General features: G+C 45.3%; 1 protein-coding gene and 1 long non-coding RNA gene across 2 annotated transcripts in view; one reads left to right on the top strand and one right to left on the bottom strand.

The window, feature by feature from the left end:
• COQ8A (coenzyme Q8A) overlaps positions 1-11,594 on the bottom strand; it is a 41,783-nt gene extending 30,189 nt beyond the window's left edge. The window contains exons 1-2 of the mRNA XM_064709511.1: positions 11,460-11,594; positions 897-1,091 (exon numbers count right to left, since the gene is read on the bottom strand). Coding sequence (XP_064565581.1) covers positions 897-1,073 — 177 coding nt within the window. The 5' untranslated portion in view covers positions 1,074-1,091; positions 11,460-11,594. The remainder of the gene's footprint in view (positions 1-896; positions 1,092-11,459) is intronic.
• Positions 11,595-11,693: 99 nt separating this feature from the next.
• On the top strand, positions 11,694-21,126 carry LOC135445040 (uncharacterized). Its single transcript, XR_010439438.1, has 3 exons — positions 11,694-11,746; positions 12,240-12,303; positions 21,070-21,126. It is a non-coding gene; the product is annotated as an uncharacterized LOC135445040 (long non-coding RNA).
• The last annotated feature ends 1,249 nt before the right edge of the window (positions 21,127-22,375 follow it).

The raw sequence follows: 22,375 nt of genomic DNA, 5'->3' as shown, positions 1-22,375 counted from the left end.
TGCCCATTGGGCTTCTCTTGTGCAGAGGAACATGCACAGAAACAGAACATCTCTCCTCTTGGGTGCAAGACAAAGCACTATCCCACAAATAAACATGCAAGTTAGTTCTACTGCAAGCTTAAATAGAACCAAGAAAACACTGGCCCAGATTCTAGGACTAAAGCTATAGATTGCTCATTGCATAAAAACCATCAAAATCTCATTCCTTAGTTTCTGCTTCAAAAATGAACATCTGAGCTACACACCCCTTCCAGAGGATGATAAGAGAGAAGTACCACAGATAAACCCCTTGCTTTCACAAGATGGCAGCACAGCAGATGTGAAGCTCTTATAAATCTATCCCACCTCTGATGAGAGAAGCTGCTGTCTGCCTTTCCTTATGTCCCTCATTTGAAAGCCAGTTCCAAAAATCCAGCCTGGGCTCTAAGTGGTGAATGTGCAAACACCTGACCCTGAGCCACTCTGAAAAATAGCACGTGCACCAATTCTGCCAAGAAAGGAAGCAGCACTGAGATAAATCCAATGCACTCTAAAAGAGAGGTAAATCAATGCCCAAAGTTTAAAGGAGACTCTAAATAACATAGTGGCTGACCAATCTTAGCAAGAGTTTGATCTTTAACAAGATGGGACAAATAGAGCACTTCTCTTATTCAGCATGTCTTAAACACTCAGGAAAGGAAAGGAAACACTAACATTCCCCTCCCATTCCTGTCCAAGCACCTTCCACACACCACAGATTCCAAAGAATTCCCAGAGCACTGCAACATTACTATTACCAATCCCACAGTTTAGAACTAGGCTCTCATTCAAGATGTGACACTCACACAACAAAACCAAAAAAAGTACCTGGAGAAAATGCAAAACAGACTAGACTGTGCTCAAAGAGCTTTTCTCACCTGCACCTTGCCCAGGGCAGAGCTGAACTGTTCCTCAGCAGCAGCCTGGAGAGTCCTGGCAATGGTGACTGCATCTCCCCCGAGGAGCACCTGCCGGAGCTGCCCTGCCTGGGTCTCCAGGATGGCTTTGCTCAGCTTGGTCAGGCCCCTCATGACCATGATGGCATCACCCGCCATGACTGATCAATTTCTGTGCTGGAAGATAAAAAGGGAGAGGGAGCAGAGAGACAAGATGTGAGGAACAAGTTTGCAGCAGGTTTCGTGTCCCCTAAGAGCTGGTAGCAGATACCTGGGAAATCTCTTCCTGCTCTGGCAAGCCACCATGGGAACCTGTGTGCAGCCCAGAGAGCACCCAGGCCAGCCTGAGGGCCTGCTTAGCTGATCTTACCAGGAAAAGAGAATTCTCACGAGTTAGGATAACTTTCCAGGACTCTACACAAATATCCAAGTTACCATTGACCACGGCAAGCAAAGACAGTAAATGTCAGTGAACACTACAAAGATTGTCTTGATTCCTTCCAGATGTTAGAAGTGGATTAAAAACATTAACATTTGACCTTTAATTATTATGGAGCCTTGGAACATGTTCTCAGGTCCTAACAGCACTGATGAAGTTCACTGTCACATTCCATCCCTGCCCTGGAGTTATGCCTGCTTATTTTACATAGCTGAATTTCTTTACTCCCACACCAGTGATTAAGCTTTTTCCATCCTCCAAAGGTAACCTGCTCCATAGTCTGTTCTGTCCCCAACTTGTAGCTTGTAATGATTTGGAGAGAAAAAAAAAAAGTTCTGACTGCAATAGGTAGAGAGCACTAGTCTAAGGCCACATATTTATTTCCTATGTAGATACACAGGTATCAATCAATTTTTAGAAGATAAGTCGTCAACATGCACATTTACTCAACTATAAATGTTAATATACTGATGTATCAAGTGGTCTTGAGTCAAAGCACACAAAGCATTACATCCAGCTGCAGACCACAAGCACCTGGATCCAGTTACCTTCTCAGGAAGCACAAGCCCTGTCTCAAACATGTCTGCTGTACCTATCATGAAGGAGAAGAACGGACTGCTAAAGCTAAATTTCTGTCTAAGTACACAAATTTGCTGCAATCACACAGATTACTACAGCTGAACTTCAGAGAGACATTATTATGCAGATGCAGGATAAAGCTCAGTTACTGGGATATTTGTTCAACCACTGTTTTATCAGTGATCAAAATCTGGAACAAGCACTGCAGCCAGGAGTGTTACACTTAGATGTTGTAAGTGCACTAAAGGACAGTCAAGGGCTTACAGGGAATCTGGGCATAACAGGTTAGCTGCAAAAATAAAACTCAAGCCCACCTAGGTAATTTTTCTGTGGTTCTCACCACAAGACCTATCCATATGCTCCAGGTCTCTAAGTGTTACTCCTGCATCTCTCTGAGTTCAACCACTACAATTTGTTTTAACCTTGTATAATGCACTTTTAAGCTCAAAAGTTGCCTGTCAGGTAAGGAAATCTACTCTGTCAACAGGAAGTGTTTTTCTACCCCTACATCTTCACACTGGAAATTTCCACATGGATCTCACCCAAAGCATTTATTTGCAGGCTGTCCCTGCAATTCAGAGCCAGGCAAAGAAATCAGCCATCAACCCAATACTGTCCCAGCTCAAATGAGACCATTCAAAGGTTGCCACTATTAAGAAATAAGTGCTTTTGTGATCACAAGTATTAACAGCAAGGAAAGCTTGAGTGCAAAAAAAGTTCATTTCCTCCATCCCAAGAAGGGCAACAAAAGGTAAGCCAATAGAGACTTGGACAGCACACACAAAAACAAATCCACTTTTAACATGTATTCTTACTAATCAATACTAGTAAAACTATACACTTCTTTCACCCCAAATCAGCCAAAGACCTTGTTATGATATGCTAAATGTGTGCTTTTTAAAAGAAATAAATCTCCAAACAAAATTTCAGGGAAGCTAATGCAGCCACAAGTAGAAAACATACATTGCACAACACTCATTCAACCCTGCACTGCTAAATATATCAACATGCAAAGAGGACCTACTGCCCTGCACAGATTTGGCTACAAGACACTGCACGGGGCAAATTCTTACCAGCTCTATTTTATCAGCCCCACTTACTCTGCACAGCAGCTGGAACCACCTAGGTACCAGGTAAGTGGTTTGTTAGCTCAGAAGCATCAGCAACATGCTCCTATGCAGTGCTGCCAAAAGACAGGCTATTCTAAATAAAATATATGCCAAATAATCAAGGAGGTAAAACACTACACACAAAGACAAACAAACAAACAAAAATTTTTAACCAAAATCCAAACATTAGGAATTTTTTTTTTTTTTTAATGAAAAGGCAATAAGCACAAGCAAGGACTTAATTGCTTAAACCCCAAAAACTGAGACAGGAAGCACACACTTCTGAGAAGGTTGGTAGTATACCAAACAATTACACTTCTGTTAATTTCCAGCACAGACAGCAGGCAAGGCATTTTTCCCCCCTAAGTTCTATTCCTACCCTAAATCAATAAATACAGTATAAGCAAGCTCTCTCAGAAGGAGATTTAGGGAGTGGTTCCAAATGGAATTAGCCCAAGTGTACAAGGCCTGTATCACACTTGCCTTGCTCCCTGAGGATTCTCTGTGTAGCCCTGGCAGAGTGGGGCACTGCCAGCACAGGGCAGGGACAGGTCAGTGGTGTCTGCACAAGCTGTCAGTGCCTCTGACCTGGCCTGAAGAAGGCTGACAAGTGTGGATGCTGAGCCCTTTTCCAAAAATAGGCAGGGTCACAGATTTGGCTTAGTAAGCTTCTCCCAGGTGCATGAACCCCTGGAAAGCCCCCAGGCCTTCCAGCACTGGGGAACTCGAGCCAGGGCACCCTCAGACAGCAGGCAAGGTGCCCACAGTGGGCAGAGGCTCCTGCAGGTCAGATGCCACCTGATTCAGAGCCCTGCTGTCACAGCAAAACCAAACCAGTGCTGGATCCTCCTGTGAGCAGCAATCAGCCTCACAGCCCACCATCCTCTGGAGCCACTAACTGCCAAGTGTTCCCTCCCCTTTTCAACATTCCAGTCTATTGGACTGAAGGTTTAAGCAAGTGCAGCTTGCTTATCACTCAGCTTATCAGAGGCCAGTAACAGAAACCAAGAGCCTGGCTACAACCAACACAAGAAATCATGGATTTGTCCCACTTTAAAACCACATTCTTCCATTTATTCCCTTTCTTTTCCATGTGCTAAAGTGTGCTTGTACAGTCACACAGATCTGCTTGAGACTCCAGGAGCTTTCCTCCAGATGCTTGTACAGTGAAAAGTTTTACTCAGATACACATATGCATACACACACACACACACACACACACATATATATAGGATGGACCAAGTTTAAACACATGATTTCTAATCATACAAATAGCAGAAATATATCTGAAAGTTTTCTGTGCATGACAACATGGCCTCTTTCAGTTTATGGCAACTACTACTACCAAACACTGTTGAATAATTTAAAAACCAAAACAACATACGTTGCCATCATCCTTCAACTCAAAACAAACTGACCAAAGAAAAAACATCCAAAAAATCCCCAAACAAAACCAGAGTAGCTTTACAGCAGCCCATATTCCCTCCATCAGGTCTGCAGTTTTAGCTGCCTTCCTGACCTTCAACTTTTATTCTAAATAAATGAAAATAAAGAATAAAATAATATTAGCTTGGACAGGTAGTAAGGCAGATAATCAGATATCACATATTGAGAAAACAGCCTCTACATCTTCCCTCTCTCCATTATCCTTTATTAAAGCATTGTTATCTTGGTTGTATCTAAACAAGGACTAAAACCCTGGCTTCAGTATAACCACCCACACCATCAGAGCAAGTGTGGCAAGAGTATAACGAATAAAAATAATAAACACCACAAACAAGATGCAGAAGGCCAGATACTCAGGACATTGTTCCATGGCCATGAAACAAAAGTAGGCTAAGTTCAATATAACTATTATTCATTAAGCTGCTCTGTAACTGTTCTTTTACAGATTTTTTTCCATTTCTTTTTATGTTTGTTGCCATACCAACCCTTTGATGTGATCCTTCCATTCATGGCCTTTTTCAGTTCCATCACACACCTCCCCAGCAGTTCCTTTGATACCAGATTGCCAGGTCCCTGCCTAGATGTATTTTCATTAGCTGGATTCCTTGGGTTGCAGCTGACCCAAATTTTAACCATGCAGGGCACAAAACCAACATTTTAAAAGGAAGAAGTTGTCCTCATCCTTCAAACCAAACTGCAAATCCACTTTGCTTATCCTTCATTCTCCCCTTCCCCATAACTCCAATACATTGCAGCTCCAAAAGAAATGTTTTTAAAGATGTGACCTGTAGCAGAAGTGAGGAGCCCTAGATTTGATCCTGCCCTGTGGCCTGCACTCAGGCCCCCTTCAGCTGAATTCATCAAGTCCCTGAAAGCTGCTTTACAGCACCCTTCCCCAAAGCACTCTGCCAATGCCATTTAAAACAAACACCTCTCAAGGGCAAGCAGAACTGCTTTGCTCCCTAATCACTACAATAACAGTACTGATAAAAATGGGCTGCTGGGCACACAAATGCCTCTTTCCAACAAAATTCAGAAGGCTTAGCACTCATTTTTGGCAAATTACAATTAGTTCAAAACACAATTTTCCCCATAAATGGCTTGACACACATAAGAGTGAAAAGAATGCTTGGACACTTCAGCAAGGCCTGCTTTATTTTAGGCACAAAAATACATCCCTGAATGCTCTGGACCAGCAGTCCTGTTTACTTCTCTCTGGACAATGTCTGGGGAATGCAACAGCACAGTTACAGCCCACATGCCTGGAATTAACACAGTCCCCTTCTACCCACAGATGGAAATGAGCTACACAGACCTGGAAATAATTTAGCCACAATTAAGATTTACCACAATTAAGAGAGCACAAGCCTCACTACAGGTCACTCCTGACATGCCTTGATACAGTGCACCAATAAATCCTGCCCTGGGCACACACTGTTGGCTGCTACACTGAGGGAGATCCAACTCAGTGGCTGTGATTCTAAGGTCACTGCTCATTCACTGTTCCCCAAAAATTTCATCTCTGTCTGCTCCTGAGAATTAAGTCTTTGCAGTTGGGGGCCCAAAATAATAATTTTTTAAAAAAGCCATTTATCCCAATTGCAAGGTAAAAAGGTTTTGGGCCATGGGGATAGATTTCAAGCTGGAGTTGTATTTATATCCAGCACACAATCTTTGTATTACCTCTGCTACCAAGAGGAAAGGAAGAAAGAATAAGAGGACAAGGGGAAAAAAGAGTTTTCTCTTCTGTTTATGCAGTGGGCTGTGCTTATAAGTGCACTGCACTGCATCCTCTGCTTAGCTCAAAAGCCTTAAGTGTAAATTTAATCACATTAATCCAGAGTTCATCAGAATTATTCATGTTCCCATGCATGTAGATCTTTCACTCAGCAACAAGGACAACATTATATTAAAATCAAAATGGAGCACACAGATTATTGGAGATTCTGGCAGATGCAATATTTGAAGCCTGTACTTAGGAAACAGAACTCCTACAAGATGAAACCTTTATTTAGGTTTATGGCAAGTTTACACAAAAGCACAGTTCACTAGTTCCAAGTCACCCCATCAATGGGAACATACAGCATTACTTGAGAAGATAAATCCCCCAGATCTGTATGGAATAACTGTACCTAGTTATTATTTTACCTAGCAGTTATTATAATTACCTAGCAGTAATTATAAAAAGGTTACACTAAAGCTCTTCACTGATCAAACCCAAACACTGACCTTCAAACAAAATCTGAGCACTACAAACACTTTGAGATCATCAAAGCCCAGCTCCCTCTGATGCACAGTTCTGCACAGGAATCAACAGAGCTCCCCTGAATTAGAATATAAAGTATAAAATATTCTGAATTAGAATATAAAGTATAAATTAAGGAGGTTATCAACTTGCAGTAATTTTTTTTTTGTATACACTGTTATGGTACGACTGTTTTTCCTGGAAGTTTTGACTTTCCAAAAGCACACCAAGATTCATTTAGGAACTAGAAACTGATAAAGTGCTGTGCCTCACAAACAAGTGCAGATTCCTTTAGACTCGAATGCACCACTACTTAATGCACAAGTCTTGAGAAAAATAGCAGCTCTTCCTCTTGCATTTAAAAACACAACCCTCTTCACTTGTAACTCAAAAAGCTCAGGAAAGGGCACTGATACCACAGTTGTCTACTTTAGAGGAAGAGAACAGGTGATCTACCCAAACTTACCCTGCTTGTCAGGCACAGGGCTGGGAACAATCCCAGTGCTCTCCACAGTGATCCTGACAGCACACAGCCTATCCCTAAGAGTCCTCTCAACACCCACCTCTGTAGATCAAACACAAACAAGGATTTAGAGCTGCTCTGCTGACCACCTAAACCACATATTGCCAATAGTCACCATTAAATGCCACATGGGCAGTGGCTTCTAGTCAGAACCTCTGTAAGAACCAAACACAGCCTGTACCTGAGCTGTGCAGCTGCTCTTCCTCAGGAATAAGAAGGGATTTTCCTTATCACCCTTTGTGTACACCAGACTCTTGCACAGCACACCCCAAGTCAGTAAGTGGCACCCCACAGGTCACTCTGGGTGGCAGAGACACCCCCTGTGCTGAGAGCTGTCCCCTCTGTCACCTCTGGGAGCAGCAGGCAAACCCCACAGCCATTGATCCCACTATTGATCCTGCAGGCATTCCTGGCTGTATCCATCTCATGGCTTCCAACCTTGCCCTAGAAACTGGGGGTAAGTTCCAATTTAGCAATTTACAACACATCCTGGTCTATTCATAGCCCTCTGACACACCAGAGCCCTGGCTGTGAGAGCTCCCATTTTTCTGGCTGTGCCAAATCCTCCCTGCAACAAGAGCACCATAGGCAAAAAAAAGACCATCTCAACAAGACCTAAGATGATCTCTGTGCTGCAGGGGAACATGGTCTATCAGAACCTAACCCCTGTGCTGAGAGCTGTCCCTTCTGTCACCTCTGGGAGCAGCAGGCAAACCCCACAGCCACTGATCCCACTATTGATCCTGCAGGCATTCCTGGCTGTATCCATCTCATGGCTTCCAACCCTGCCCTAGAAACTGGGGGTAAATTCCAATTTAGCAACTTACAACACATCTTGGTCTATTCATAGCCCCCTGGCTGTGAGAGCTCCCATTTTTCTGGCTGTGCCAAATCCTCCCTGCAAGAAGAGCACCACAGGCAAAAAGAACAAGACCTAAGATGATCTCTATGCTGCAGGGGAACACTGTCTGTCAGAACCTCCAGCTCCTGCATGGCAGCTCTGCCACAGACAAGTTATTGCTGTTTGCTCCTGATCCCCACACATAGGTAGTTATTACACTAGGATAAATGAGAGTAATGAACTCTATATTTCTCTTATAGCTAAGCCTAACCTGACACAGAATCTGTAATCCACAATTGTTTATGCTCTCTATGTATAGACTTTATGAATTCACATTTGCATAGTATAAATACATTGCCTTTCCAAACTAGAAAAACCAAAGCTTTTTGCAGCTTATACAGTTAAAAAAATAAAAATCCCCAAACTCCAAGTGAGTTCTGAAAGGCCATGCTGCACAATGCTTTGCTGTGCAATGTAAAATTGTATCAGGCTTACTGATTTCAGAAGGGTTCTCTAAAGGACACACTCAATCCACTTGCAGTTTACTGCCCAGTCATTCTTATGCCATCTCTTCCCTAAATCCAAGTACTCTGTTGATGAGCACTTTGACCAGATCAAATTAGGATGAGGATTTAATCCCTCCAAATGGCACAATCCAGACAGCAGGAGAGCTGTGACATTTCAGAACAATGCCTAAAGCCCTTTTAGAGTTCACTTGTTCAGCAGACTCAGAAAAAAAAACCAAGGCATGCAACAGGTTAAAAAGGAGGCATGAATAGCAAAGAAAGGAGCCACATAAAAATCTAATCTACACCAAAAGCCAGGACAAACTACAGAGGAAAAACAAACACAGTAGGAGAACTTTGTAAGTGGAAGTTATCATGTGCACATCACAAAACAGCTCTAGGACCATACAGATCATCTTTTCCCATGCCTCTACACAAAGAATCTACAGTTTTCACAAAAAAGACAAAGTCTTCTGCAGCCTCCAAAAAAAACCCACCTGTTTTTAAACTGTGTATATGCATGTAGACTTGTTTAAGCAAACATATAAACTTGTACAGTTTATAAAAGCCAGCCCCACAGACTGACAGCTAAGTCTTTCAGAGCAAATAATGTCATTTTCTATGCTGTGAGAAGCACACAGAACATTTCAGAAAATGGATAGCTGGGAACTGAACATGCTTTATTTAGTTCCACACCTCTACTGACTGACAAAACACAAAAGCCATTAAAATGCCATTAAAATAAAGTGCAGAAACACAACTGTGCAAAGAAAGGGCAAAACTTGAGTATCCAGTTATTTCTTGGGTCTTTTTCACCCGCTCAGATTGATTTAATTTTGCCATCTACCATAGAGGGGAAAGGGAGGTGAGAGGAACAAAACAAGTGGCATCTAAAAAACTGAGAAGCTAAAGACAAAAAAATGAATGTGAAGATAGGAATGTGCCTGTAAAATGAGTTTTCACTGCTGGGTGAGAAAGCAATGATTGAACCCACATCCTCACACTACTGAGCTTCACTGCCAGCTGGTATTTGAGCTCCACATGCAGGTAACTGATTTTCTTCTTCAGATCCTGAAGGAAAGCAGGCACCCATAGAACAAGGCAGCACTTTTATAAAAGAAGCTGAAAGAGAAAGCTTTTCTCCTAAAGCTGCTCTGTTCCAGAATATACAGCTCCTTAAGGCAAAAAGGCTCCTCTTCCAGACTTCTTTCTTTTGCAGTTTTAAAGGAAGAAGACAAGAAGACCTGTATCCCACTGGAGATGTGATTGCTAAATACTACTCAGACTCACTGCCTCCATCCCAGGCTGGACTGTTCACCCAGCAGGACAGATGTAAGGAAAAGGAGAAATGCTTATTCATGCACTAACTCTCCTGGTCTAAGAGCAAGAAGGTTCTTGCTTGCACTTGCTAGCTGCAGTTCCTGTGAACTAAACTCCTTCTGATAGCATATGAATGTCCTTATCCCATGACAGAGAAATGCAAAACCACCAATATACCTTTACACACCAATCTGCATTCAGTCTGCATAGAGAACAATTTCTCAATCCCTTCTTTTAAGTCTTCATTGAGCTACTATTGATTTTGGCCACTACCCTCCTACACCCAGTGCTAAGATTTATTCTGCATATTCTTAATTAATACACCTGAGTCTAGTAAAACAATATAATTAAAAGACAAGCAACTCAGAAAAAAAAATCACAAATTGTTAGGTCAATTCTTTTTAGGAAAATGATACTATCGGTTATTGAAAGAAAATTTAATTTCCTTTATTTTCCTTTATTTCCTTATTTCTTTATTTTCCTTTAGTAACACTGACCACAAAGTATGGATTTTCATTGCATGGAGGGGAATACAGAGAATCTCCCCACCTACATTCCTGCCCTTGTTGGGCTATTAGAAATAGTGTTATTCCTTGTTATACAGTCCTGCAGAAATGAAAATGGTCAGCAACCATGAAAACAACATTATACAGTGTTGTTTGAAACCAAACTTTCATATTTGTAGTTATTCATAGGTAGCTTGTTCGATGTCTGTTTAAAACTAAGTATCTCCCCATCAGTTCCCGTTCACATTGTTACAAAGACATCACAAGCCTGTTTGCCTAAAGAAAGATTATTTCCTCAGGCACTTTACCAGGGGGCTCAGAGGTTTTTTTTTTTACCCTCATTTCAGCCACAAGCAAGGCTTTAAAACAGCCAGCATCTTTATTTTACAGACGCGCGGATGGGTCCCAGCGGCAGAGAGCAGCGAGGCTGCAAGCGGGAGCAGCCCAGCAAGCAGCGCAGCACCGGCTCCGCGGGATATCCTGGGCAGGGCGCGTTCCCGGCGGAGCGGGACAGGGAATTCCCACTTTTCCCGATCCCCTGGGGCTGCGCTCCCCGCTCAGCCCGCGCATCTCCCCGGCTGCGCTGAGGCGCCGGGCCCGGGCAGGAGGCGGGACCCGGCCGGCCCCGCTCTCACCCCGCCGGGACGCGGCCAAGGGCACGGCAAGGCCGCGGCCCCGGGTTCCTCCTGCCCGGGCGCAGCCCCGCAGCCCCACTGCCGCCATCGGCCCCCGGACCCCGCACACGTCCCCCCGCCCGCCGGGGAACGAGTCCCGGGCGAGCGACCCCCGGCCCGAGGCGCCGCGCCGGGCACGGGCGTGCTCCCCGCGGCAGCGCCGGTGCCGCCATCACCGCACCCCTTCCCGCACCGCTGCCCCGCATGGCAACGGGCGAGCTCCCACAGTCGAGGCACCGCCACTACCGGGGGCACTGCCACTACCGGGTGCTCCGCTGCCCCCACCACGCCGCACAGCCCGGCACAGGCCTCCCCTGCCCAGCCTGGCCCCTCCACTGCCGCGGTCGCTTCCCATACCCTGGTCCGGCACAGCCCAGCGGCCACGCTCGGTTCAGCTCGGCTCGGTCCGTTCAGCTGTGCTCCGCTCGGCGGCCGCGGCCCGGGCCCGCACGCCTGTTTACCGCCGCCACCGCCCCCGGCCGCGGCCGGGCCGCTCGCCCCGCCCCCGCCGCGCTCCCATTGGCGGAGCCCGCGCCCCCCGCACCTCCGCCAATGGGCGGCGGGCTCGGGCGGGGCTCCGGCCAATGCGGGGCGGGCCCGGCGCGGCGCGCGCGGCGGCTGCAGGGGGACGTGAGGCCCGTGAGGTCCGTGCGGCGGCGGGCGGGGGGGGCGCGGGCGGCGGGTGAGGCGTGAGGAGCGTGTGCTGCGAGCGGGGCGGCGACAGCCGCCGTCTGTCCGCGCTGGGCTGGCTCCCCCCGGGCTGCGCTGCTCCAGCGAACGGGGACCGCCCGGTGCGGTGTCAGTGGGAGGTGGCGGCGTCTAGGACGGGGGAGGGGATCCCGCGGTGGGAATGGATAAGGTGGGCTCGGGAGGTCGCTGTTGCGGCCGTCCCACATTCCCCGTTAATGTGCATGGGGAGATGGGCAGGAGCCCCGTGCGCCCGGCACGGTCCAGGGAAATGCCAGGCGGAGGGAGCAGTTCCCGATTCGTGGCGCTCCGTGTCCGGGAAAGGTTTGTCTGTGGCTGCCTGTGTGGTTTGTCAAAGCAGCGTGTCACGCAGGCACTGGGAACTGGTCAGGTTGTTGGGAAATGCTGGTGTGCACATTGGAAACAAACGCGGTGCCTTGTTCCCCGCAGGTCGATGCCGGGGATGCGAGGGGCTCACAGCATCAGCCGGCTCCCGGCTTGTCTGGATGCTCTGGTAAGCGCCCGCCGCTGTCAGCAACTTTCCCGTCTGAAAAATAACAATACAGTCGTTCTGGGGCATTTGCCACATGGCTGCATCAGTGCAGGAGTACATTCGGATGAGGTTTGGAGATGAAATCATTCGTTCCTTCCTAAACCAAACAGGATTCATAATCCTTCTCCAGTTGTAGCATAACTTGCGGGAGTGACCAACAAACAGCCCCGAGCTTTAATTTCACCATTGTCAATTGCTTGTTTTGGCTGACCTTTTTAGCTAACTAGTAGCTTGAATTGAGCACTTAAATCCACACCAGAGGACCTGTATCTAAGTCAGTAGGAGTTGTGGATGCTGTGAATTGTAAAGTCAGTAGGAATTGTGGATGCTGTGGATTTGTGAAGAAGGAAAATGGATAAATGGTCTGCTCTAAGTGTGTAGAGAGGTTGAACTGTACAAAACTGTTAATATCACTGCCAATCTCCTATTGCCAAAATTGCCCTCCTCTGTAGAGGGAGACAATTATTATCTCCAGCTGCTCAGACCAAAGATTGTTTGGCTGCTATTTATTGTTCAAGTATTACACATATTCCTTCATGTTTAAAAAAAAAAATAAAATTGCATCTTCCCCAAGCCCCTCTCAGCTTTCCACATAAACCCTGAGAAAGTCTCTGTAAAGCACTGAACAGACAGCTACAAATAAATTTAGCAAAATTAATCACCCAAACATTATTGAGTTAGAAGCCAGCTCCAATCAGGACTAAAAAGGCTGGATTTGAAGTTGAAAGGTGAAAAAAGAAACAGTTCCCTGGGAAAGGCACATTATTGAAATAAATGCTTAACACACAGGCTGTGTGTAAACAAAATATATCTGAAATGGAAAGGGCAAACACAATACTTGATAAGGGATGGAGGGATGTAGATGAAGAAAAAATATAACTGTAATAAGATACCAGCCTTGAGAAGTTTTGTCCAAAAAATGCCTCATTTTTTCAGTTCACTACTCACAGCTGTGGAAATATACACAAATTAATTGTTCTATTTGTGGTTAGGTTCACACTATTTCTAATAAAGGAAAGATCATGTATGCCCTCATCTGGAAAGAGACAAGTTGTAGGTGTCTTTTCTAATGCCACCCATTAGAAATGGATGCTGGATTTGGATGGCAGTGCTCAGTTTCTGTGTAACATCACTTTGCTTGCATCAGCTCGGCATTAATTGTGAAACACCTTACTCACAGTGCTGAGCACAGAGAACTGGAGGCTTTCTGCATGAGCAGGCTGCCACAGTTTGAGATGGAGGCAGAGCAAGGCCAGGGTGAAGCTCTCCCCATCTCTCAGAGACAGGCCTGGCTGCTTCCCCTCATTCACACGTGGTTAAACCATTGGATATTTCTGCTGCTGCTGCTGCTGTTCAATTTGCATCACACCTTCTCCTGCCAGACTTTCTGCAGCCTTAAAAGACCCATTGAACTTGAGCTCTTTCTGTACATAAAGAAGAGAGAAGTGTCTGTATTCCCACCTAATTTGGAGTGCAAAGAGGTAGAAATGAAAGCTGGACTGAAGCTGATGGGAAAAAATAGTGTATGTCCCTCTCTGTTACTTTTTAGTTCTTAGGGGGAACCCAGGACTCAATCCAGAATCCAGAGGTTAATTTTGCCTACTTTGTCCACAGTCCTGAATAAAAAGTTGAACATGATACATATATATGAAGTGCTGGGAGAGCTGTTCCATGGCAGATCTCCCTGTAAAGTGAGGAAAAATGGTAACAGAGAAAAAATATTGTCAGTATTTGGGATTGGTTTAGTGCTACCAATTGTGAGATTGACAGCCTTTGATCCTGAAAAAAGGAAGTGTTGTAGGTGGGAAATAGACCAGGGAGCCATCCTTTTCTTCAGGAAGGGTTTCAGTGGTTTATGTAAAGCCTTGTTGGCTGTTTGGGGTGTTCAAATTCAGGTTCCCTTCTCTGCTTGGGAAGACTTAACAGCACCCCACACACTGAGACCCTAATCATTATGCTCTTGTCTTCTCTCTTCAGCCTTACTCATATTATTTAATGGGAAAGTTCAGCAGGAGGAAATGAGGATGGAGCAATCCTCCAAATCCCAGACAAATCTGCAGCCAGGCCTTGTGCAAACTGTGCCTTGTGCAGTGGCAGGAGAGGACAGCAACCCTGTGGGATCAGCCCAGGCTGCCCCATTCTGGTTTTGTGCCCTCCACCAAAGCAGTGCAGGTGAAACAGCAGCTTCATGCAGGCCCTGACTCTGGGCAGGGTTTGTGTAGAAGCTGATCTGCTGAGTGTGCTGTGCAAACATTAACTCATAAAGCCCTTCCAAGCAGGGTAGAGGGAAGAAATCCAGTCCCTACAGGGAGGTCCTTTTTCCTCCTTGTCCTGTAGGGACACAGGACAAGGAGGAATGGATTCAAACTAAAAGAAAGCAGACTTAGGATAGACATTAAAAAAATTCTTTACTGTGAGGGTGGTGAGGCCCTGGCACAGGCTGCCCAGAGAAGCTGTGGCTGCCCCATCCCTGGAAGTGCTCAAGGCCAGGTTGGATGGGGCTCTGAGCAACCTGGGCTGCTGGAAGGTGTCCCTGCCCATGGCAGAGGGTTAAACTAGTCAAATTTTAAGGTCCCTTCCAACCCAAACTATTCTATGATTCTATGAAACCTCTTTGTAAATACCTAAACACTGACATCCACGTGACAGCAGAATGAGGTTGTTGCAGGTTAAAAGGCTTTGCATCAGTGTCTAAATCCCATGTAATTTTTGTGCTGTATACCTGCACTCTTTTGGAGGTGTGTGCAGTGCAGAGATGAATTTGCAGAGCAAGCCAAAGCAGTCCTGTGAAAAAGCAAGTTCCTAGACTTTGAGGAGTCTCTTGATTAGATATAAAGAATAAGAAGTGAACATTATTAATAAATCAGCTAAAACACATTTTTTGCAATACAGCTGTCATTTTCTTCTTGTAGCTTACTTGGTAGTGTTCTGTTCAATCAAATTTCAACATACTGCCTTATCTAGAAACATTTCTGTGAGCATTTCTAGCAAGAAACTTACAACTATGAAGAGTATATAAATCAGTCTTTTATTAAATTATAATAAAATCATTATGAGTTTGATTATAGTAATATTAATTATTATAAAGCTATAAATACTACAATGATCTATCTATCCTCATGATAGATATAAATATAATCAAAACTATAATAAATTTAAATTATAACTAATAGTTACAATTTACCTATGTCAGAGTCACACTCCCACAGAGTGGGAGTTTTAACCTACTAAGGTTAAAAGGATATGTTCAGGATCATTTAATTCTCAAATTTCCTCATTTTCCTCAAAGCCTTGTACAAAGTGGGACACGTTCCCAGAGAGGAATGAGCCAGAAGGGCCAAACTTTTGCAAACAGAAGAAGTTAGAGAACCAGAGCCTGGAAGGATCTTTGGGCCCTGAAGTAAGAAGGCCTCAATTGCAACAGAAAATTACTATAGGCAGACTACTGACCTGCAGAATAAAAAGGTAATGGAGCCTCAATTAAGCAGCAGTTGGTAATTTAATTAGGTTGACAAGTGTCCAGGCTGTTCAGAGAATTCTCTTGCATAGGACAGGCCCAAGCTGTTTCTCCAACCACAATGTGTATGGTTGGACTCAATGAACTTGGAGGTCTTCTCCAACCTTAATGATTCTAGGAATCTCTAATATAAGTCACCATCCTTCTCTTGTGTTCACACAGCTAACCACAAAGCAAAAGCTGCTCTGGAAGTGTTTCCCTCAGTCCTCCTTCTCCAAGCAACTTCTGGGGCTCAGATGAGCTACCTCTTGAGAGGTTTTGCCTCATATTCTCTAGAGGGTAATTTTTTCAGGGCAGATGGAATGTCTTCTCTGACTCTGTGGATTTATGGCGTCCCATCAACATAATAATACAGGGATGATGATGATGAAGTGGAACAGCTCAAGTGGAAGTCACTGGACAGGTGGCTTGGTTTTAGTTGTTAGCTTGGAGGTATTTCAAAACTTTGGCAGGTGTCAGTGATGCTGTTTGTACCATATGTTATTTATATGGCTTTTTTTATGGGCAAGAATGAGAGCAAGAGCTCTCAGAGAAATGGCATCTCACTGACTCAGTCAATGGTAGGTGCACATCCAGTATCATCACAGCATCCAAATGATGAGCTATTTTTGTTAAGCTTAGTACTGCTCTGCTTTCTGAACTGTGTATTTTCATCCCAAAGCATTCTGGCATTCATTGCACTTGCCCTGCCTTTTTCTCTCTCCGCTCACTGCAAAGGGACAGAGACAAGATGCCATCTCAGTTAGTACTTTAATTTTAAGATGATTTAGTGCTGTCAGAAGCAGGTGGTGTGGCAGTTCTCAAGATCAATATTTTCTGTCCAAGAGGAAGAGATAGTACGGGGAGCAGGACAGATATTTCCTAGAATCACAGAATATGCTGAGTTGGAAGGGACCCACATGGATCATCAACTCCAACTTGTGGGCCTGCACAGGACACCACAAGATTCACACCAAATGCCTGACTCTACTGACAAACACCTCATGGATTATGCCAGGCTTGATGCTTCCCTGGGGAGCCTGTTCCAGTCCCCAACCACCCTCTGCCTAAAGAACCTTTTCCTAATATCCAACCTAAACCCCCCCTGACATGGCTTTATTCCCATTCGTGTCACTGGTTACCACAGGGAAATTTCATGATTCCCACCCCTGTTTTCCTTCTGGAGCTTTCAGTGAGCAGCCTTGCTCTGCACAGCTGGAGAGGGCAGGGAGTGCCAGTGGGGCTGCCAGGTTCTGTGGAGGAGAGGGGACTGCTGAAGGACTGTCCTGTCCCCTCATTGAGAAAAGGGAAGGTGAAGAAGACACAAAACTCTTCCCTTTGCCCCCTGTGTTTTCCTCTCTGTCACTAAGTGGAAGAAAAGGATACCAGTCCTTGTTTTTGGGTTAGTGTGTGGGACAGTGCAGGGCAAGGACAGGCACCCTGCCACCTTAGCAATTTATACAGTCAAACATTCACAATGTTAGCCTTGCCAGTTCCAATCCTGTTGCACAACAGTGCTTTTTATGGGTGTTGAGCAAAGCCATTTTGAATGGGATGAAGAGTGCAGTAGCCTGATTTGCAGCTGTGTGCCTCAAGAACGTGGCATTTCTGTTTCTGTGTTAAACATTATTCAGTCTGTAATTCTTCTTTGTCTGGACTGGACAGATCAGTTGTTTCTGCTCATTGTAAATTGCATTTGCTTGCTTAGTTTGGTGTTTGCTCTCTCCCCTTGGAACCTGATTGTTTACATGTACCTCAGCCCATCCTGGACAAGGTGGGAAGGCTCAGTTCTTTGCAGCTTCCAGCCAGGATTCACTTTACAGATGATAACTGGCAAAGCCATTCACCCCCTGGGCAAACATGGCAAATTAATTTTAAAGCCAGACAAACAGGAACAAGTTCTTTGCCTGCATTTAGCCACTCTGGAAAGCCTTTTGCCAAGGACAGAAGGGTTATCTGAACAATTTGGGCAGAGTTGTTCTAAATGGGAGGACAGGCTGGAGCCAGAGAGCATGGGAGAAACAGAGTTATTTGTGAACACTTTACTGGAACTAAGAATTAACATCATAGTTCTGCTGGTTAATGGCAAAGTGTGCTGCCAATCCCAGCCACTGCCCCAGCTTTTGGCACAGCATTGCCATGTCTCACAGAGCTGGGGAGCAGTGAGCCGCCTTGCCCTAGCCTGGAATCATCCCCAGGATACCTTGTTTTCTTTCACTGCTCTGAAAGCCAGTGCTTGTTCTGGCTTCCTGCCTCGCTGTTCCAAACACAGCAAGGTGTGGGATGGAGACTGGAAAGCTGCAGGCTGTTTCTGAGTGCCTGTGTGGCAAATGGACAAACTCACAACCTCCATCCACTTGCCACATGATGATTCACAGATAGTCATGACAATTTACTTTAGCAGTCAGTCTGCAGGGATGTTGTGGCTTTAAAAACCAAAAGCCAAAACCAGTATGGGAAAGCAGGACTGTTGCTACCTTTGGATGCTGACTGACCCTTTTCCTGCTTTGCTGTGGCTATCAATCCAATTCCAGAGGCCAAGTGAGCAGGACTGCATGATCCAACCTCTGCTATCTACATCTGTGTCTGCATACCTGGACACAGAGACACCAACTGGGGGCAGAACACCCTGGCTGACACGTAGCAGAGTGCAACTAAGAGGGAGACACCAGCAATTAACAAGCCTCTGGTAGGAGTGACTGATTGAGAGATGCTCCAGACATCCAGGTTAAGCCCTTCATTTAACCCTGAGCAAATGATCCAACTCCTATCTGTAAAATAGGGTTAATGGCATTCTTCTGCTCTGTCGTGCTCCTAATGCCTAAAGAAGTGTTTGGAAAGCCTCAGTGGGAGCACAGCAGGAGGAATCTCAACTGCTCTGTGCTAGTGTGCAAGGAAAAGGGTTTCCTGAGAGCCAGCACTGCAGGTTCACTCTCTGCAGACACTTGTGAGATTTCCAGGCTGCAGGAGCCCAAGGTGTGAGCACAAAGATGTCCCTTTCCTTCAGCAGTCCCACCAGACACAGCATGTGAGGATGCAGCTGGACAGAGACTACACCCAGCACCATCCACTCAGTGCCCTGCAGCAGCTTTGGCTGCAGCTGAGCTGCTGCTCTGCTTTCCCAGCACAGGAAATGTTACTCCTTTCCTGACATACAGATGTTCTCACTGTTCTGCAGCAGTGCTCCTGTTTCATGGCAGTGGTACACAGCATGTGCATCAAAAGTAGCAGAGAAGGTACCTTAACCCTTTACATGCTAAATGCCCTCATTTCCCCATCCTGTTTAAGTCCCCTTGCCATTTGATTCTTGCTTGACCACCCAAATCATACAGACAGAAATCAGGGCAATTCTTTTCCATACTAAAGAAGAAAGTTAAACAGTTGTCATGCCCCTTGAAACTCACAGAACACTCAAGAAGAAGACTATTAGCACAATAGCTGGAGAACAAAAATAGCTCAAATCTGAACTTCCCAGAATATCACAAAGACTGTATTTGGTAGGGGCTTAAAGAGAGGGCATGTCTTTTCTGGCTTGATGAAGGGATGACATTCCTGTTTAGAACAGTTCTGTTAATGCTGCTGGCATTTTATTGCTACTAACTGTTGGTACACAGGATAGATAGCTTTTAAAATAATCCTGAATCCTACCTTCAGCTCCAGGGATCTTGCTTGTCTTACACCAGTTTTGAAGGAAGGCTCATATTCTGCAGCTCAGTGAAGTCAGGGAGAATTGTAAATGCTTGTAGTTTAAGCTCTGTAAAGGTTGAAGATGGCATGGCATAAGGTAAATAGGCTGGATTTCCACACTTTTACTTTATGCATTGTTCCTGATCTGCCTGAATGCAAGTTAGCTCTGGAGTTACTCATATTTTATACCAGGGTGAGCAAGGTCTCCTTGAAATCATAGAAACCAGTGAGAAACCAGGAGAAAACAGGCCTGATGCTTTTCCTACTCCACCCCCTTCAGCAAGGCAGGTTCAGGAGTGCCAGGCTTCCTGGCATTTATTTCAGCACAGATCTAATCCAGAGCTGGCTGTGGGAGCTGTCACTTACCTCAGGCTGCATTTGATAGGGCTCCACCAGTTCCCAGTTTTGGAAAACTTCCACTCCATCCACTTGGCCCTGTACCTGGCTCAGGTTTCTGTATCAAGGAGTTTAGCTAGTTCCACTTCAAAGTTTCTGCTTATTTAGATCTTTTTGATAGTGAGCCACAAATAGTGCTGAGCACTGACACCTCCCAAATTGTGCTCTTGGGCACCTGTCAAATGTATTGCACAAAGAAGATAACAGTTCATATTTGCTTAACTCCTTCAGTGCTCAGGGCAAACATCTTGGATTTAAGAGTGGCAAAAGGTGGGTAATAGCAAACCTGCAGCAAAGCAATATGTAAAAAAGAAGGAACAGTAATTGTGTGATGGTGTTTGATGCCATGATCTGATGTGGATCTTCCTTATGTATCCAAGCTCAAACCCAGCATGGTCATGAGGCCTTCCAGTACCCCAGGGGAGCCCAAATAAAGAGGGAGAGGCACTTTTTACAAAGGCATGTCATGACAGGACAAGGGGGAATTGCTTCCAACTGAAAGACAGTAAATTTGGATTAGCTATTAGATTATTAAAATTCTTTACTGTGCTAGTGGTGAGACACAGGTTTCCCAGAGAAGCTGTGGCTGCCCATCCCTGGAAGTGTTCAAGGCCAGGCTGGATGAAGCAACCTGGTGTAGTAGAAGGTGTCCCTACCCATATGAGGGGGGTGGAACTAGATGATTTTAAGGTCCCTTCCCACCCAAACCATTCTATGATTGCATGATTTACTCTCTTGCTTTGTTTCCCACCTGTAGAATGAGAACAGCTCACATCACTTTACCTGGCTGAGGAAGAAAAGATAAATTCAATTAGGAATACAATGTGTGTTTGGGGCACACAAATAGTGTTGTAGGAGAATTTCTGGCAAAGATACCACAACTCTCCAGACTGCTTTCTTACAAAACAACCAGGTTCAAGGAAATAAAATACCCCCTAGTCCTCCTGAGGCACAAACAACAGAGACTCAGAATGGTTTGGGTTGGAAGGGGCCTTAAAAACCATCCAGTACCAACCCCCTGCCATGGGCAGGGACATTTTCCATTAGACCACGTTGCTCAAAGCCCATCCAACATTATCTAGCTTGTCCCTAAATTTCTCAGTACCAAGAGCTGGAAGGACAAGCTGTGTGCTCTTTTTTCCTCCCAGATTAGCAAGACCTACTGGGATAAGAGACTGGAAGAGAGAGGAAGAATGACAAATCAGTAAGTATAATTATTCCTTTCCTTCTTGAAGATGCTCAGAAGAAATCTTTATGTAATAAATTGAATTTAGCAATGCCTGGGGGAGCCCCCTGACTTATGCTTGGGGCTTTGAGGAATGGAACTAGGACTGGATGATTTATTAAAAAAAGAAAGGGGGGAGAGAACCCAAACAAAATGCAGTGTAACAGCAGGACTGCAGTGCTGCACATGGCATCACACTGAAAGCAGCTGGTTTTAAATGAATTCTGGTTCAGCTTGAGCTTGTTCTCCCTGAAAGTCTCTCCCATGCTGGACCAAAACTGAAGCTATGCTGAGGTGTGGGGTGCCTGCCTTTCTTTTTTTTTCCTGCCACGAAGGAGATTGCAGGGCCTTCAGCCTCTCTGAAACACAAGGGGCACAGGGCAGAGTATTTAAAATGGCTGGTACTTCTGCACATGGACCTGCTGCCCTCCCGTGGCTGCCAAGGAGCATCTCTAAAGCAGAAACTGAGATCAGGGACTGAGGGGAATAATAAAGAAAAATAACTCTATATTCAGTTTAAACCAAACCCCAGTTTGAGTTTACAAGGAAGAGGAAATGGAAGTACCTCTGAGAACAAGGACAAAGAGCCTGAAGTCAGGTTTGATGAATCAGACCAAAAGTATCAAATGAAAGCTGTGAGCTTCTGCAAGGACTATCCTGTTTCTGGTTTTTTCATTATGACTGTGATGCTTCTTGTGCATCCTCTGAGGACAGGGCTCATCTCCAGTCTCTGACACACAGCAGACACTTCAGCAAAACAACCCCAGACCTCCCACCACAAGTTTCACTGGGGGGTTGCATTAGGCAGGCTCACCACTAGAGTTTTGCTCATGGACTTGGCTTCAGTCTTAGATCTTCAAGACTGATGTGTGCCCAAGCTGCATTTGAGAGTAGAAGCAGGCAAACACTCATTTCAGACTGGAGAGGAGGGGTGAGTGTGAGCAGGATATCCTCACACAGGAAAATGCCAACACATGGCACCTCCTGGAGGAATTGAGGTGCTGAGTGACACCAGCACAAGAAAGGTGTCCCCTCAGTGTAGCTGGCAGCTGTGCTGGTTCAGAGCATGCAGCAGTGACAGCAGTGAATGAACAGGCTTTGCTGATTCAAGGTGCCAGGTCACTGAGTCAGTAGCAGCCAGCTGTGAGTAGGGTAAATCCTGCCCTCTGCATTTCACATGCTGCACAATGTTAACATCACAACAAAACTTCACTTTATGCACAGGTGAA

This window comes from Zonotrichia leucophrys, chromosome 3, assembly GCF_028769735.1.
Source record: "Zonotrichia leucophrys gambelii isolate GWCS_2022_RI chromosome 3, RI_Zleu_2.0, whole genome shotgun sequence".
In the NCBI taxonomy this organism is placed as follows: Eukaryota; Metazoa; Chordata; class Aves; order Passeriformes; family Passerellidae; genus Zonotrichia; species Zonotrichia leucophrys.
The sequence above is the reverse complement of the archived record's forward strand: the minus strand, read 5'-3'. Positions and strand labels throughout refer to the sequence as shown.